The sequence below is a fragment of the Aquarana catesbeiana genome, linkage group LG01 (assembly GCF_042186555.1).
Source record: "Aquarana catesbeiana isolate 2022-GZ linkage group LG01, ASM4218655v1, whole genome shotgun sequence".
Taxonomy (NCBI): domain Eukaryota; kingdom Metazoa; phylum Chordata; class Amphibia; order Anura; family Ranidae; genus Aquarana; species Aquarana catesbeiana.
This window is the reverse complement of record NC_133324.1, coordinates 109,708,719-109,726,000: the sequence shown is the minus strand read 5'-3', so window position 1 is coordinate 109,726,000 and position 17,282 is coordinate 109,708,719. Positions and strand designations below refer to the sequence as shown.

Below are 17,282 nucleotides of genomic sequence, written 5' to 3'. Positions count from 1 at the left end.
GAATCATTCATTCACAGTGATTTATGAATGAAAAACTTGAAAAACTACAAGTCCCATCTACCACTGTGGCAGATGGACTCATAGTTCTCTAAGAAGAAGAGGTGCATTGCCATCACCACATTTGTAGTCCATATCTCTTCCAACCCCAAATTCGAAGGTCTGTACCTCAATATTACTGACCTGCTGTTGGAGGAATAGCTGTGGGAGCCAAAGCACTGCACCCGACCTTTCAATCACCCTCCTGTCCTCCAGTCACAGATTGTAGTAATAGCTGTAGTACGGCTTCTATGAATGGAGAAGCTTGGCGAAAAAGGGTGGGAATAGTCAGGCACTCTTGATGAGTGCCTGTGACAGCTCCTTGGTTCTATTAACCCCCGCTACGCCTGAAGATTGTGGCCTCAGGGGTGAGGGGGCATCGGAGGGGAAAAATCACTTCTGCACTAAAAGACAGAAGCACAAGGGACACATCACATTGAAGGTAAAGCCAGCCATAGACAGTTTGAATCTTAGCCGGTTCAGCAGGGACTGGACAAGATGTGAACCATGTATTGGCAGACTGACTGTACGATCAATCAACTTGTGTACAACCAGCCTGTTGGATTTTTCATGCGATTATAGCCAGCGACTATAGCCGCTAGCAATCATCACTGTGTGTTCTCCCGGCAGGGTAGGGGTAAACTCAGGCTTTAATTCTGTAAAGGGTCACTATATAAGGGATATTTTGGTTATAGGTAGAAGGGTTTACCCAGCTCCACCCACCTGCAATGTAATGAAAGATGCTATTGTAGCTCGATTTACATTCTCCTCATGCATTACTAATTTACTAACAGACATATCAGCCTGGATGTCACACCACTTTAAATCACCTTCCAAGGCTTGCCGCTTCAACCTCCGCAACATCTCCAAAAATGTCCCTTCCTAACCAATGAAACCACAAAGCTCCTGATTCACTCCCTGGTTATCTGCTCATTGGCTTAATTTTAAATAGGCTATCCCCCCTTCCATCCAAAACTCTGCCTCCAGCTACATCACTAACATAGCCTCAAAATGTCAACCAAATCGTCCTCTTCATTCCTCCCAAGACCTCCTGCTCTCTAGCTCCCTAGTCACCTCCTCCCATGCTAGCCTCCAGGACTTATGCCAAGCCTCTCCCATCCTTTGGAATTCCCTACCCCATTCTGTCCGACTATCTCCTACTCTATCGAATTTTAAGCGATCCCTAAATGCTTTTCCTTTCAGAGAAGCTTATCCTGCTTCCACCTAACAACTGTACTTTCATTTTCTTCATCAGCTCTTCCCCCACAGTTAAATGGATTTTTAAAACAGCTTACCTGTAAAATCCTTTTCTTGGAGTACATCAGGGGACACAGAGCACCATAGTAATGACTATCTGGGTTATACGCTACCTTTAGGTGATTGGACACTGGCAACCAATAGTAAGACGGTTCCTTCCATATAACCCCTCCCACACGGGAAGTACCTCAGTTTTGTAGCAAGCAATGAAGATCCCAGAAAAGAGGGGAGGGACCTCTGTGTCCCGTGATGTACTCCAAGAAAAGGATTTTACAGGTAAGCTGTTTTAAAAATCAATTTTTCTTTATCGTACATCACTGGACACAGAGCACCATAGTAATGACTATCTGGGATGTCCTAAAGCAATGCACCTGAGGGGAGGGAACACAGTATCCCTAAGCCCCAATGGGGACCGGGATTATAACGCTGCCTGCAACACGCTGTGGCCAAAGACAGTCTCTCTTTGAGATCTAACATCCACCTGGTAAAACCTGGTGAACGTATGAACTGAAGACCAAGCGGCTGCTTTGCAAACCTGAGCCATAGACACCTGCTGGCGTAATGCCCATGATGCACTAACCCCTCTAGTGGAGTGTGCTTTTAGATCCCAAGGTGGAACCTTGCATTTTAATCCATACGCCTAGATAATAGCTTGGCGAATCCACCTAGAGATAGTTGAACTCGTTGCCGCCTGGCCTCTCTTAGGACCTTCCGTTAGGACAAAAAGAGAGTCAGTTTTCCGAAAAGGGGCTGACATCTTTAAGTATACTCTGATCGCTCTCACCACATCAAGCGAGTGAAGCGACCTTTCCTCCCTAGACTTACGGTTTGGAAAAAAGGAAGGTAAAATGATATCTTGATTCAAATGAAAATTAGAAACCACGTTGGGCAAAAAATCCGGACGAGGGCGCATGACCACTCTGTCCTGATAAAGAATCAGAAAAGGTTCTTTGCAAGAAAGGGCGGCCAATTCTGACACCCTTCTAGCCATGGTTATGGCCACCAAAAAAAACAGTTTCCTAGTTAATAGGATAAAAGGAATATGCCTAATAGGTTCAAAAGGTTGCCTCTGTAAGGCTGATAGCAACAAGTTCAGATCCCAGGGGCATAAGGGCGGTTTAACCGGCGGCCTCAGGTGCGTTACTCCTTTGACAAAGGTTCGTACCAAAGAATGGGATGCAATCAGTCTCTGGAAAAAAAATGATAAGGCCGAAATTTGCCCTTTAATTGTTGCTAAAGCCAGCTTCAAGTCTACTCCTGCTTGAAGAAAAGCAAGAACTCTTCCAATCGTATACTTACGAGGGTACCATCCCTTTCCTTCACACCAGGAAATGTATGACCTCCAGACTCTATAGTAAATATGTCTAGAAACTGGCTTCCTAGCATTTATTAGAGTGGACAAGACTGAACCCGTAATACCACGGTCCTTCAAGACTCTGGCCTCAATAGCCATGTCATCAAATTCAGCGACCGTAAAGAAGGATGAAATATGGGTCCTTGAGACAACAGGTCCGCACGGTATGGAAGGAGCAACGGGTCCCCCACTGCCAATTTCACAATCTCTGTGTACCAAGACTTCCGGGGCCAGGCTGGGGCCACCAGGATCACTGGTTTTCGTTCCTCCTGTATCCTGCGCAGCAGGTGTGGCAGAATTTGGATCGGAGGGAAAGCATACATCAGAGAATACTTTTGCCAAGGAACCGCCAAAGCGTCTGTCCCGACAGCAAGTGGATCCTTGGTCCTGGATACAAACCTGTCCAGTTTGGCATTGAATCTGGACGCTAGCAGATCCACATCTGGGGTCCTCCAGTGTCGGCAGATCTGAAGAAAGACTTTGGGGTGAAGGGACCATTCCCCCGGCAACAATTTTTGGCGACATGCCTTTCTGCCCAAGTCAATATGTTATTCACCTCTTTGTGGGCTGTGTGACTTTTTGGTGCCTCCCTGGTGGTTGATATATGCCACTACCGTGGAGTTGTCAGACTCGCACAGGAAGGCCCCGCAATCTGGATGTCCAGAAGCGCAGGGCTAGGCGAGCTGCCCAAATTTCCAATAGGTTGATGGGCAAGATCTTTTCTGCTTGGGACCATACTCCCTGGACCGATGCCTCCTTCAGGACTGCTCCCCAGCCGAGACGACTGGCGTCTGTAGGTACCACCTTCCAGGTTACCGGTGGAAAGGATTTCCCGGTTTTCAAATTGCTGGTTTTTAACCACCAAGAGAGGTCCCATTGTACTCGTGTATATAGAACCATAGGCTGATCTAAAGTTTGAGTGGTCTTGTCCCAGGCTTCCAGAATATTGTTCTGGAACAACCGTGAGTGGAACTGTGCATAAGGAATTGTGTTGGAAGATGACACCATCTCGCCCAGCAATCTCATGCACAGCCGAATAGAAGGTCTTTCTTCTCCCTTTACCTTCCGGACAAGCTCCACTATGGAATTGACCTTTAAGGGGGGTAAAAACACCCTTTCCCGAGCGGTGTCCAAGACCAGGCCTAGATACACCAAGAATTGAGCTGGATGAAGAGCTGATTTGTCCACATTCAGAATCCAGCCTAGGTGCTGTAAAACCCGAACCATTCTTGAAATGTTTTGGACTAGAATGGGGCAAGACCGATCCTTTAGAAGATCGTCCAGATATCCCACCACAGATATTCCTTGGGACCTTAGGGATGTCAACACTGGGGCCAGAATTTTTGTGAAAACCCGGGGGGCTGTGGCTAGACCGAATGGCAATGCCACGAATTGAAAATAACGGCCCTCCACTGCGAAACGCAGGAATCTTTAATGAGGACCGAAGATCGGTACATAAAGGTATGCGTCCTTGATCTATTTGGACACTAAGTAATCCTCCTTTCTTAGGGTTTTTATTATTAAACGAGCCGACTCCATACGGAAGGACCGACAGGAAGTAAGGTGCTTTTTCCTCCAGAGATTTTCTAGATATATTTATCCAGATCCTCACCAAATAGGCGTTCTCCATGGAAGGGAAAAGCTGCAAGCAGCCTTTTACATGGTATTTCAGCAGACCAGTTCTTTAACCACAAGACCCTGCGCATATGTATTGACAGTAGCGCAAAACGCAACATCTTCTGGATTGAGTCTTTCAATGCGTCTACTGCAAAATACAAAGCATGAGGAAGCTCAGACAACTCTTCTGTAGATTCCTCCTGACAAGGTAGACTCTTAACCAACCTTTTAAAGCGGTCTTTCAGGTACTGGCAAATTCCAATAGCCGCTACTGCTGGTTGCACTGCTGAACCAGCCACCACAAAGGAGGCTTTTAACAAGGACTCTAGCTTCTTATCAGCCGCATCTTTAAAAACTGGACAGGTTAGACTTTTATTTACTGAAGAACTGGCGGCATCAACCAATGATGTACTCCATTTCTTTCTGAACCTTTCCTCCATAGGATATAACAGTGAGAACCTCTTTGGAGGTAAGTAAATCATGTCAGGGTGATCCCAATCTGCGTAAATCACCTGCTCCAATAATGGATGCAAAGGAAAAACCTGGGAAACTTGCTTAGGTCGCAAGGATCCTAAAGTAGAGCAGGAGAGTCCTGGCTCCTGAACCGGGGGTAATTTAAACCCAGCTCGTACCATCTCAGCCAGAGATTGGATAAACAATTTTTGGGGGTGGGAAGCTGAAAATGGTTCCTCTGAACCAGAATCCTCAGCCGAGGAATTCTCAGCCTCTCCTTCCTCCCGGTCTTTTATGGCCACCTTCTCCAAATCCTCTGCCCATTCTGGTTCCAGATCACCTGGACCTATCTGGCTATGGGAGTCCTTGTGTTCAAGTGACTCACCACTGGGGCCAGGCTCCGGAGAGGGAGATGTATTACGTTTTCTCCCCCCCTGTGTTACTGAGGAAATCATACCGGCTATTCAAGGCCAGCTAGGGCAGATGCCAAGTCATCCTTAGTAACATAAGCCGAGGCAGGAAGATTGGTAGTGGCCACAATGCCTGACAGCTGCAATGGCTCAGCCAGGCCAGAAGCCGCAGGTCTTTCAGGGGAGACTGAGGCTGCATCAGCATGAGGTTGGTCTCCTGCTATTAAAGGAGGAACTCTTACCCCAGTACTTGCTCTGCTCCCTGTACCTCGTTTTCTGGAAGACATTGCTTACAAGACGAGAAAAAAGTATTCCCACAGAACCACAAGCCTGTAACTAGCATATATGTAGTTGTCACGGCTTGTAAAAACTCCTGTCAAACTTGTTGCAACTGTGTCCAAAAACTTCCAGATTCACGTGCCCAAGTACAGCTGCTCTGTGTCTCCACAGCGCATGCCAGGAGCTCCAGCCTTTTATGAAGTCTGTCCATGATGCCAACCGTGCACAAAGTGCGCGCGTGCACGTGTCTGTAGTATACACACAAATGCGGGCATCTGCCGCACCCACGGCGCACGCCCGCGGCGCACAGGCCCGCCCGTTTCTTGTGCCATCCGAATGGATCTGATTATAACATCCTCACTGGAACATCAGTTGAAGAATTTGAAGAGCTTCAACAGCCATGACCATCACCTTCAAGACACTGGCGAAAAAACTGAGGTACTTCCTGTGTGCGAGGGGTTATAAGGGAGGAACCGTCTTACTATTGGTTGCCAGTGTCCAATCACCTAAAGGTAGCGTATAACCCAGATAGTCATTACTATGATGCTCTGTGTCCCGTGATGTACGATAAAAAAATTACATTTTGTATCACTTTACCCTTCCTCTTAGATTGTAAGAGAGATTTGGACTAACCAAGAAAAATCAAGCTAGTAATTAAAAGAAAGAAGGAAAGAAAGAAAGAAAGAAAGAAAGAAAGAAAGAAAGAAAGAAAGAAAGAAAGAAAGAAAGAAAGAAAGAAAGAAAGGATGGAAGGAAGGGAGAGAGAGAGAGAGAGAGAGAGAGAGAGAGAGAGAAAGAAAAAAAGGAAGAAGGAGAGAGAAAGGAAGAAAGAAAAGAAAGAATGAAAGAAAGAAAAAGAAAGAAAGAAGGAAGGAAGGGAGGGTGTTACTTGTTTTAACCACCAAGTGTGATTTTAGGATGGTGTAGGCTTTCAGTAAGTCCTGGGAGTACAAGTGTTGGAAACACTGGATGTCAATGAAGCTGGCGTCTCGTACAAAGCCAAAGATCTGAATCAGCTCCTGAGCACCCAATCCTGCTACAGAGCACCCAGTGAAACAATGTAACTCCAGTAATGAGCAAGATTTCCTATATGCTCTAGAGGTGGGTTTACAGCACATTGCCCTACTGTATTTGCAGCTTTCTACAATTATAGCAACTGATACACCCAGTGTTAGCTTTATGAAAAAAGATCACTGCCTGTACAGGAAGATTCTGGAATACAGGTTTTGCTATGTGGAGGACACAAGAAGTTGTCATGTCACATTGCAGAAATATATCATTGTAATAACTTACTGTATTGAAGTGTAGTGAAGTGAACACGGTGTCCGCTTGTGTTCCCGGCTTGGGTGCTAGCTACCACATAAGCAGTGTACAAAGTTTTCGGCTTTAGGGATTGTAAGGTGTATTCATAGACATCACTGCTCACTGTAGCAACTAGAATCAATAAAATTTACACTTAAAATATTATTTATATTCAGTCTACATTATTACTGACAACTTCTTTTCAGCACTCATTTGGATCCATTATACACCCCACTTTTAGCAGCCTTGTTTTGGGGCTCTTTACACGTGTGCACCAGGTGATTGTGTTTGAAATCTCCCACACAGACTTGCACAGTTGCACTTTCTTGAGCAGTCCGCCATACGTGGGGTATTTATTTATATCAGTGGTTCTCAACTCCAGTCCTCAGGACCCACCAACAGGCCAGATTTTAAGTATTACCTTGGGGAGATGCAGACTAGAATTCTGCAATTACTGAGCAGCAAATGATATCACCTGTGATGTATTTCAGTTATCTTGCAAACCTGGCCTGTTAGTGGGTCCTGAGGACAGGAGTTGAGAACCACTGATTTATATGAATAACTTGACACTGGCCATTTTACTGTGACACAGCACACACTGCAGAAAAATAATATATAAGAAGGACTGTAACTAGACAGTTACTAGTGATAATTGTGAAGTGTATGGGTTTGGACAAACGGGAACTCTTTTAGCAACTAACATCTACCACATCAGCCACAATAGTTTCCCAGCATGCTCTACAGCCAACCAGGTGCATCTTTTTTTCCACATAAAAGAAAAAAAACTTTTGTCGTACATGGATCAAAAAAAATGATTCTCATAAATAAAGTCATAAATTAAAGTCAAGAACAGTATGGATGTACAGTGGCCACAGGCAGATCTCCGCTCACCAAATTTAATCAGAGATCTGCCTCTGGATGTCAACATATTCATTTGATATGAAGCTCTTGTCTTTAATATAACTATGGGATACCAATATACTCCTGCATAGCAGAGCTGATGCAGCTGTGAAAATCTTCTTGTCTACAAACATAAAACAAGATTGTGTACTGTATGTGTAAAAAAAATACAATAATCATGCCGCTAGCTCTGCACTGTCATATACTGTAAGGTACAGTTATAAGAAAACAAAAATAGTAATTCATTGTCCATGTTATATAGATCTAGAATTTGTTTTATTAAAGGTAAATAGGCTGTTTACTTGGCAAGGGATTTTTTTTTTCAGAGCTTAGTAATAGAGGTTACATTCTGCTGAATTGTCACCGCATTCACTAAGCTAAGGGAAATTCCCATGCAGAGTCAATGTCTAAACAACATGGACAAGGAACTATTATTTAGTGATCTCTTGTTCCTTTAACTGACTCTACATGACTGCGCAGAGCATTCAGCATGATTACTGTATTTTTTAAATATAAAAAAATTTTATTATTTGTAAATGAACCACATAGTGATACAATCTTTACTAGATCTAAAAAGGTAAATGCAGGAATACACGCTCAATAATATAATAAAAATGATTATGTTCAAAGTGCAGTGACCTATAGCAACTCAATTTCCTGTAGTTAAACCTGGGAAAGATTAATTATTTTGGATGCCTTGGATCTTAAGCACACCCAATAGCATTGCACTGGACCACTATCCCTCAACCACCTTCTGAATATGTATTGCTAAATGTTCTTACCAGATTCATGTCCATTGAGAGAATTGTAAACAACACTAAATGAAGTTATAAAGCCATTGGCGTCATCTTGTCTGATTGGATCCCATTTGATTGTTGCCTCTGTTTCTCTCAGGTTTACTACTGTAGTATTTGGGCCATGGAGTGGAGCTGGAAGTAATAGTTAAAAAAGATTATGCAGAAATACAAAGTAAGTGGCAACTGGCCAAAAATGCATTTCTGATAAGAAACCCACAGTGGGAATGTATTTCTCATACAAGGTGTGTTAAGGCTGTCTCTTAATTAGCATTATAATGATGGCAACGCAGTTCATGATTAATAAACTTAGAATACTAAAAGACTTTAAGTGAAACTATGGGCAAAATCAAATTTTACATACAATATATGCTGCAATCTGTCACTATTTACACAGCAGTTTTTTATTTTTCCGAATTTCCTTGTAACGCAGTTTTATAGCATGGTTGATTCTGCCAGAATATCTGGTTTTCCAGATTTGTTCCACTCCCTGTAATAGGGTGACAATAATGTCAATGTCTACAGTAAAATCCCACAACAGTGTTGTCACTTTGTGAATGCATAGTCTTAGATGGATCAATAGATTTAGATGGACTTTGACCACTTCAATACCAGGCACTTTCCCCCCCTTCCTGCCCAAGCCAATTTTCAGCTTTTAGCGCTGTCGCTGTTTAAATTATGATTGCGTGGTCATGTTACATCGTACCTAAACAAAATTTTTATCATTTTCTTCCCACAAATAGAGCTTTCTTTTGGTGGTATTTGATCACCTCTGGAGTTTTTTTCTTTTGCTAAACAAATAAAAAAAGTCCAAAAATTAAAAAAAAAAAAAAAGGTTTTCATCCTTTGTTATAAAATTTTGTAAATAAGTACGTTTTCTCCTTCACTAATGGGCACTGATGAGGCTGCACTGACGGGCACTGATAAAGCGGCACTGATGGGCACTGATGAGGTGGCACTGATATGCGACACTGATGGGCACTGATATGCACTCATAGGTGGCACAGATGGGCACTTATCCGGTCAGGATAACAGAACCACTTTGCCAACGTGGAAGAAATAAGTGAGTCTGTCAGGGCTGCCACCAGGGAGACCAGAAGCAAGTTCCAGTAAAACTAGGAAAAAACAAGGAGTATATATCATAAACAATTTATTATAAAAACAATATCCACTCACATGGAAAGAAGTAAAGTTGAGTTTGGGTGCATCTCTGGGCTGAGGAGGTGGGACTACAGGTCACAGTGAGTCCGCTTCTAACTTGAAAGATGCAGCACATCGGATCCCAGGGAAGATGAGGTGGAACTACAAGTCACAGTGAGTCCTCTTATAGCTGACAAGGTACAGCACATCGAAATTCAGAGAGGGTGAAGTGGGATCACAGAAAGTCCGCTTTTCATGGTGTAGATTCCATGGAGGATAAGGGCAGTGAAGCACCAGAGCCTGTGATAAGCCACGCTACAGCTTGGCGATTCCCGTTCACAATGTAGGAAACGGCCGCGTGGTGAGGATCCAGAATGAGGCTTGGAAGGCAAACAGCGTGGGGCCCGGCTGTGACGTCACTATAATGCGACGCAACCTATTAGCCGACTTGAATCGGTTTTACAACAGACCTGCTTACACATGTGGGACTAGGGTTATCAGGATCAGCATACCTATACCCAGTCACTCTCAAGGTGCTCTACGGCAGAATACTGTACATTTTACTGCCAATCCATCCCTCCCACTTTCTTCTATACTACCACCTAATGTCATTCGGCCAGATGATGCTACTGACTCGATAGATCCCAATCCTCTAGTTAACACCCCTGTGGACTCCACTGATGACTCTATGGCTGTTCACTTACTAATTAACAGTTCACCAAACACTTCTGATCCATCTGCAGTTGTTCACTTGACCGACCACAGGTCTGTGGAGGTTCTTGACCCCCCCCCCCCCACTGCTGATCATCTCCCAACATTCCCTCTTCCCAAGTAATTCTTACTCCCACCCTCCACGTTTCATGTTCATCTCTTTCTGTAGATCCCACTTTTTTAGTCTCCAGTCCTCCTCGAGCCAACCCCAAAAAAAGAAAACTCACCGGAGAGGTTGCAGAGGAGGACGAAAAAAGTCCAAAAACCAACATACTCAAATCCCTCAAACTGTAAAAATATTTAACCTTTCATCCCACAACCTCTCTACTGCGGATACTACTCTGCTTAGGTAAGGACTTAACTTTGCCCCCATCAACAAACCCAATCCCCTTCTTTTATTTAAAGATCTCAATAGATACATTCGCAATCTTACCCTCAAAAAGGTTTTTTCATATTAAACAAAATAAACCTATCACTGACTGTGTTGACCCACTTCCACTCATCCCTTCCCCCAGCTCCTTCGAATATGATGGTGACATCATAGACGCTTTGGAATCTTTAACTGAGGAAGATGGCTCATTAAGCCTCTTCACACAGCATCTCGCCACCTCTCCCCTTATAGTCCACTCATCTTTTAGGCCAAAATCTGTTTTTTATCCTGCTCAATCAAAGGGTCCTTATCTTGAGATAAAGCAGAAAAATTCTCACCGCACAGGCATGGATAGCTATGAGTAAGCGCTTAGGATAAGCGCGAAACGCGTTAGCTGATTGCCTGTACTTTCTGCCACAGTGTTTTGTATGCTATATGCTCAATTTATTACAATAAATCATTTTTGAACTACATCTTCCTGGAGTGCGGCTGTCCGGATTTTCTCATTCACCTTCATCATCCTTATCTTGAGAACTTTTATAGAGTGGTGTACGCTGATTTTCTTAAGCTTTGCCAGTCATTCTCCACTGTGTCATCTAACCAACACAACCTTTCTGCTCCTGAAACCAGAGCTCTTGACTCCTTGATACATACGGCGGATATCATTATAAAATCTGCCGATAAAGGAGGAGGGATAGTCTTGCAGAACAGAGCAGACTATATCAAAGAAGCCCATAGACTTCTTTCCGATAGGGCCACGTATAGTAAACTTAAGAAGGACCCCACTACTGATTTTGCCCATAAGGTTGATGTTTTGGTCAAATCAGCTTTTTGACAAGGGAGTTATCAATAAAATAGAAGCCTCTTTCTTCTGAAAAAGTTTTTACCAGATCCCATATTTCTATCACTTGCCAAAAATTCAAAAAATTCTACATCTCCTGGCAGACCCATCGTGGCTGCTATGGATAGCGTGACTACCGGTTTTAGCCAATATATCAACCAATATTTGCAACCCCTAGTTCAGCAGTTACAATCCTATATTAGAGATGGTTCCCATCTCTTGGAATTTCTTGCACCATACAAATGGGAACCTTCCTACATGTGGCTTTCTTTAGATGTTAATTCCCTCTATACCTCCATTCCCCACCAATCTGGCCTGTTAGCACTGGAATTTTTTCTTGCCCAAGATCCACTCATTAATCCTAGACAAGCTGTTTTCATTTTGGAAGCCACAAATTTTTGTCTTACTCATAATTATTTTGACTTTGATGCCGATTTTTACCGGCAGGTACAGGGAACCTCCATGGGTGCCAATTTTGCCCCATCATATGCAAATCTAGCCTTGGTTTATTGGGAAAATAACTACATTTGATAACACAATTCCTTTTTCACCAATATCGTTTTTTCGGACGATATATCAACAATATAATTGTGATTTGGGATGGCCCCCCTGAACTCATCACTCCCTTTGTGGACCACTGCAATTATAATCCCTATGGTCTATCTTTTATCCACATTTCGGACCCCATTAGCCTTGCTTTTTTGGATTTGGAATTAGGCCATGTAGGTGATACTATAATCGCCAAAAATTATACTAAGCCAATGGCTGGCAATTAGTTTTTGCACCACAAGAGTTGTCATTATCCAAAATGGATACAAAATATACCTAATGCAGCGTACTTTCCGGCAGACTAGGTCCGACGGTCTTCCCGACGGACTTCCGACGGACTTTCTGAACGGACGGACTTACCTACACACGACTGAACTTTCCGGCAGACTAGGTCCGCTGGTCTTCCCGACGGACTTGACAAAGTTACGGCGGACTTTCCGAATGAACGGACTTGCCCACACACGGACAAGTCCGTTCATTTTGAACGTGACTCGGGTACAACGGGACTAGAAAAGGAAGTCAATCTCGCCGCTTTTATCGGCGAGATTGACACCTTGCAAGCCCCGTCGCGGGGAATACCAGGCCCTTAGGTCTGGTATGGATTTTATGGGGAAACCCCTACGCCGAAAAAACGGTGTGGGGTCCCCCCAAAATCCATACCAGACCCCCATCCGAGGACGCAGCCCGGCCGGCATAAGGGGGCGGGGTCCCCGGGTGATGTTGACCCTGCCCCTTATGCCGTCACAGTCCCAGCATGCCCAGGGACTGTGACGTCATAAGGGGCGGGGTCACCGCCTATATAAGTCAAAGCGGAGCGCACAGACAGCATTACAGCCGGAGAGAGCGTCGTGTCAACATCGGAAGAAGAGAAGAGGGAAGAAGGCGACTCAGAAGTCTGGGCCACCGCTAGCAAAAGAGCAGCAGAAGGTAGTGGAGGAGCCGGCAGAAGAACCGGACACCGGGAGAAGAGGTCAAACACCGGGAGAAGAGGCCGGAGAGAGCGGAGAAGAACTGGACGCTGGGAGAAGAGGCCGGAGAGACCCCCGAAGTTGGAAGAAGACCCCCGAAGTCAGAAGAAGGCCCCTGAAGTTGGAAGAAGACCCCCAGAGGCGGAAGAAGACCCCCGGAGCTATCTAACAAATTACTTTAAAAACCTGTGTAGTGTGTTTTTTTATTGACACTTTTTCCCTAGGTGAATGGGTAGGGATACGGTACCCCATACTCATTCACATAGGATGGGGACCGGGATATGGGGGCCCCCTTATTAAAGGGGGCTCCCGGATTCCAATAAGCCCCCCGCCAGCAGACCCCGACAACCATTGGCCAGGGTTGTCGGGAAGAGGCCCTTGTCCTCATCAACATGGGGACAAGGCGCTTTGGGGTGGGGGGGGCCGCAGGGCGCCCCCCTCCCCCAAAGCACCAATCCCATGTTGAGGGCATGCGGCCTGGTATGGTTCCCCACCCCCTTTCCTGACCGGCCGGGCTGCGTGCTCGGATAGAGGTCTGGTATGGATTTTGGGGGGACCCCACGCTGTTTTTTCGGCGTCGGGGGTTCCCTTTAAAATCCATACCAGACCTAAGGGACATTCTACAAGATCCCCATCTCAAAACTATCCTCCCACCAGTACCTAGAGTCACCTATCGAAAAGCACCCAACCTCAAAACCCCCCCCAGTAAATTAAAAACTACTCACACTACCCCCAGCCCTACTACCCTCATACCCCTGGTGGGCATGTATCAATGCAAAAAAGCTCTTTGTAAAACCTGTTCTGTTGTCCAGCATGGCAAAAAATCTTTCTTCTACAAGGTAAAACCCATCCGATAGCTCATTTCTACAAGTGCTGATCAGACTTTGTGGTGCATGGCCTCACATGCCCCTCTGGATTAATCTATGTTGGCCGCACAATCTGCTCCCTTAGGCAGCGGTTCGGCCAACATAGAAGACTCATTGAAGGGGGTAAAGACATGTATAGAGTCCCACGGCACTTTGCCGAGTTTCATAAAAAAATGACACCATTGGTCTTACAATATGGGTCATTGAACAAATTCCAAAATCTTTGACAGAAGCTGAAGGTTTTAAGAAACTATGCGCCAGAGAGACTTTCTGGTATACAACCTCGATGTTGCGACTGTACTATGATTCTTCTTCTTCTTTAGATTTAGACTATAGGACGTCATCAGTTTTTAACCTTGTTTTTGTTATTCCTACCACAGGTTCCTATATTCTTCTTTATCTTATATATGGGGGTGGCGGGTTCGTATTCCAGTGAGTATGTGGTAATCTGGCCCTGACATTAGAGATAATATAGAATATTATGTATTGTACTAGGCCAAATATAACTAATATCTTCCAATTTGCACCCATTGCCCAATATTAGCCTCCCCCCTCTCTCTCTCTCCCCCCTTTATATACCGGCAACACCCCCCCCTTTTTTTTTCTTTCCACCCCCCCTCAGATATTTTTCTTTATTTTTCTCCCTCTATTTATTGTCATATTATAGTACATAATTCTCTCCTTTTTATATCGATTAATTTATTTATAATATATTATATATTGATTAATTGATTAAGCTTCTTATTAATTCTTATTATTTTTTAATATATTTAATATATATTTTTTCATATTTATATATTCATATTAATATATTGATTTTAGTATTAATATATCACATTATGAACGTCTATGGTACTAGTCATTTTGACACATTTTTTCATTTTTTATTATTATTTTTATTTTGCTTATTATGAAATTACAGTATATAGAATTATTGTTTTTTATGTCTAGTGGTCCTTTTTAGAATTGTGTATTGTCATGATTATTAATTTCTTTCGCCCTGTTCACATGCATTTGTTCTGACTCCGCCCCCCGCTTCATTATATAAACACTGCCCTCTGATTCCATACCTTATGCTTGAGAAAGGAGCGCGGTTATCATACCGTTCATAGCATGCACGCTCAGAAACGCGTCGCATTATAGTGATGTCACAGCCCGGCACCACGCTGTTTGCCTTCCAAGCATGGTTCTGGATCCTCACCGCACGGCCGTTTCCCATCATTGAGGACACCGGACGGAATCGTGAAGCTGCAGCACGGCTTATCACAAGCTCTGGTGCTTCACTGCCCTTATCCTCCCTGAAATCTACACCGAGCAAAGCGGACTCTCTGTGATCCCACCTCACCCTCCCTGAATTTCGATGTGCTGCACTTTATCAGTTATAAGAGGACTCGCTGTGACTTGTAGTTCCACATCATCCTTCCTCGGATCTGATGTGCTGCATCCTTCAAGTTAGAAGCGGACTCACTGTGACCTGTAGTCCCACCTCCTCAGCCCAGAGATGCACCCAAACTCAACTTTACTTCTTTCCATGTGAGTGGATATTGTTTTTATAATAAATTGTTTATGATATATACTCAGAAGCACCCCTTTCCATGTTTTTTGACTGCATAGTTTGCTCTGCATATAAATGTGGAAGAAAATACTATCTTTACTGGTAATTAATTAGTTACCAGCATGGCGGATCAAGGAGGAGCTCTGGTTAATAGAACATTTAAAAGAAAGTCAATGGGTTTCATTTACTAAAGGCAAATGGACTGTTCACTACAAGTGCAGTTGTACTCTGCAAGGGAATTTTCTCCAGAGGTCAGTAGAGAAGGGGAAGCTCTGTTGACTTCCATCATCCAATCACGTGCAAGCAAAAATGTTGTTGGACTTTTAAAGTGATCAGTCTATTTGCCTTTAGTAAATCAACCCTAATGTGTTGTCATCAACCCCTTTATAAATTTACTCTTACCTCTTTTCCTTTCCTTACTCCTTTCCTTCACCATATTTATTGTCTTTGCTTCACAACACTTTTTTGGTGGAAATAATACGTACTTAAATTTAAAATTTAAAAATAAAACTGGTGCACAAAACTTGGAAATACTATATTACATCAAGCTTGGGTTTGCCATTCCCCTTTGGTCCCCAGGGATTCATCCCCATCCTCCCATATCTGATTTGTACTGTGATAAATAAGCTTCACAATGTTACATGCTGTTACCTTATTTTCCTACATATGATTTTATTCACACAGTATGTATATTATCTTAGTGCAACACCAAATGTTAGAAACAATGGCTCTTATCACATATATTTTTCAGTGGAAGATCCTATACTTGTATGTAAGTGTACAACTGACTTTTTTCTCAATAAAAACAAATTTTACCCTGAAAACTGGGTAGACTCTAGCAGGGTTCTCACCCCATGGCTCTTACATAATGGAAATTAAATAATGCCATACCTGCTTCCTTGACATAGAAATAGGAAATATAAGGAGCTTCCACCTTCTCTTCTAGTATGGGGTAGACTGAAATTCTATACCGAGTGTACGGCTCAAAGATCCCTAAAGGGGAAAATGAAAATACATTGAATTTCGATGCCCATCAACCTATAAAACTGTTTAATGGCTCATTTATTTCCTACAAGCTAGCACTAGCAGTGATGAAATTGCTTTCAACAAAATGTGAAAGTAAAGTAAAATGTAAAAGTAAAATGTAAATGTTTAGATATCTTTGCCAACATAACATTATGAGGGAGCCTGTGTTGTCATTTTAAAAATAGGACAGTGTGTTATTCCTTTATCTCTCTTATTTTTTGACCAAAAAAGGACTGTGGAAAATCCTCTAGTCTAGAGATATGACAAGCTGGGTGTCAACTTTACCAACTACAAAAACAAAAATTAGTTTTGTATGGCTTGACACTTTGCATAATCAGCATATAACATGTAAAAGTAAGTTGAACAAGTTGAGGAATTTGTAGCCTATTGGTAGCACCAAACAGTGAGTTTACTCCACGTCAAAAGTACGTTTCAGGGCTTTTTTCTGCCCACCATTTCTAGCGGCCGAGAAATGGTTAAAAACCACCGCAAAGCGATTTCGCAGAGGCGCTTTGCCGCCGGTAAAGCCGCGCTGTCCCATTGATTTCAATGGGCAGGAACGGTGAAGGAGCGGTATACACTCCGCTCCTTCACCGCTCTGAAGATGCTGCCAGCAGGACTTTTTTCACCGTCCTGCCAGCGCACCGCTCCAGTGTGAAAGCCCTCAGGGCTTTCACACTGGAGACAAAGCAGCGGCACTTTCGGGTCAGTTTGCAGGCGCTATTATTAGTGCAATAGCGCCTGCAAACCGCCCCAGTATGAAAGGGCCCTTAATACAGGTATAGGCATGTAAAACTGAATTAATCAAAACAATGGGCCAAATCGAGTGGAATAAATTTTAAACATGTTATGAA

The 17,282-nt window shown here is 43.5% G+C and overlaps 1 protein-coding gene across 2 annotated transcripts in view; it reads right to left on the bottom strand.

Moving 5' to 3' along the window:
* The window catches only part of IL31RA (interleukin 31 receptor A), a 123,996-nt gene that overhangs the window by 17,350 nt on the left and 89,364 nt on the right, over positions 1-17,282 (bottom strand). For both annotated transcript variants that reach the window (XM_073622860.1, XM_073622868.1), the window contains 3 exons: positions 16,294-16,395; positions 8,391-8,537; positions 6,700-6,840 (listed from right to left, as the gene is read on the bottom strand). In XM_073622860.1, the coding sequence (XP_073478961.1) occupies positions 6,700-6,840; positions 8,391-8,537; positions 16,294-16,395 (390 nt within the window). The remainder of the gene's footprint in view (positions 1-6,699; positions 6,841-8,390; positions 8,538-16,293; positions 16,396-17,282) is intronic.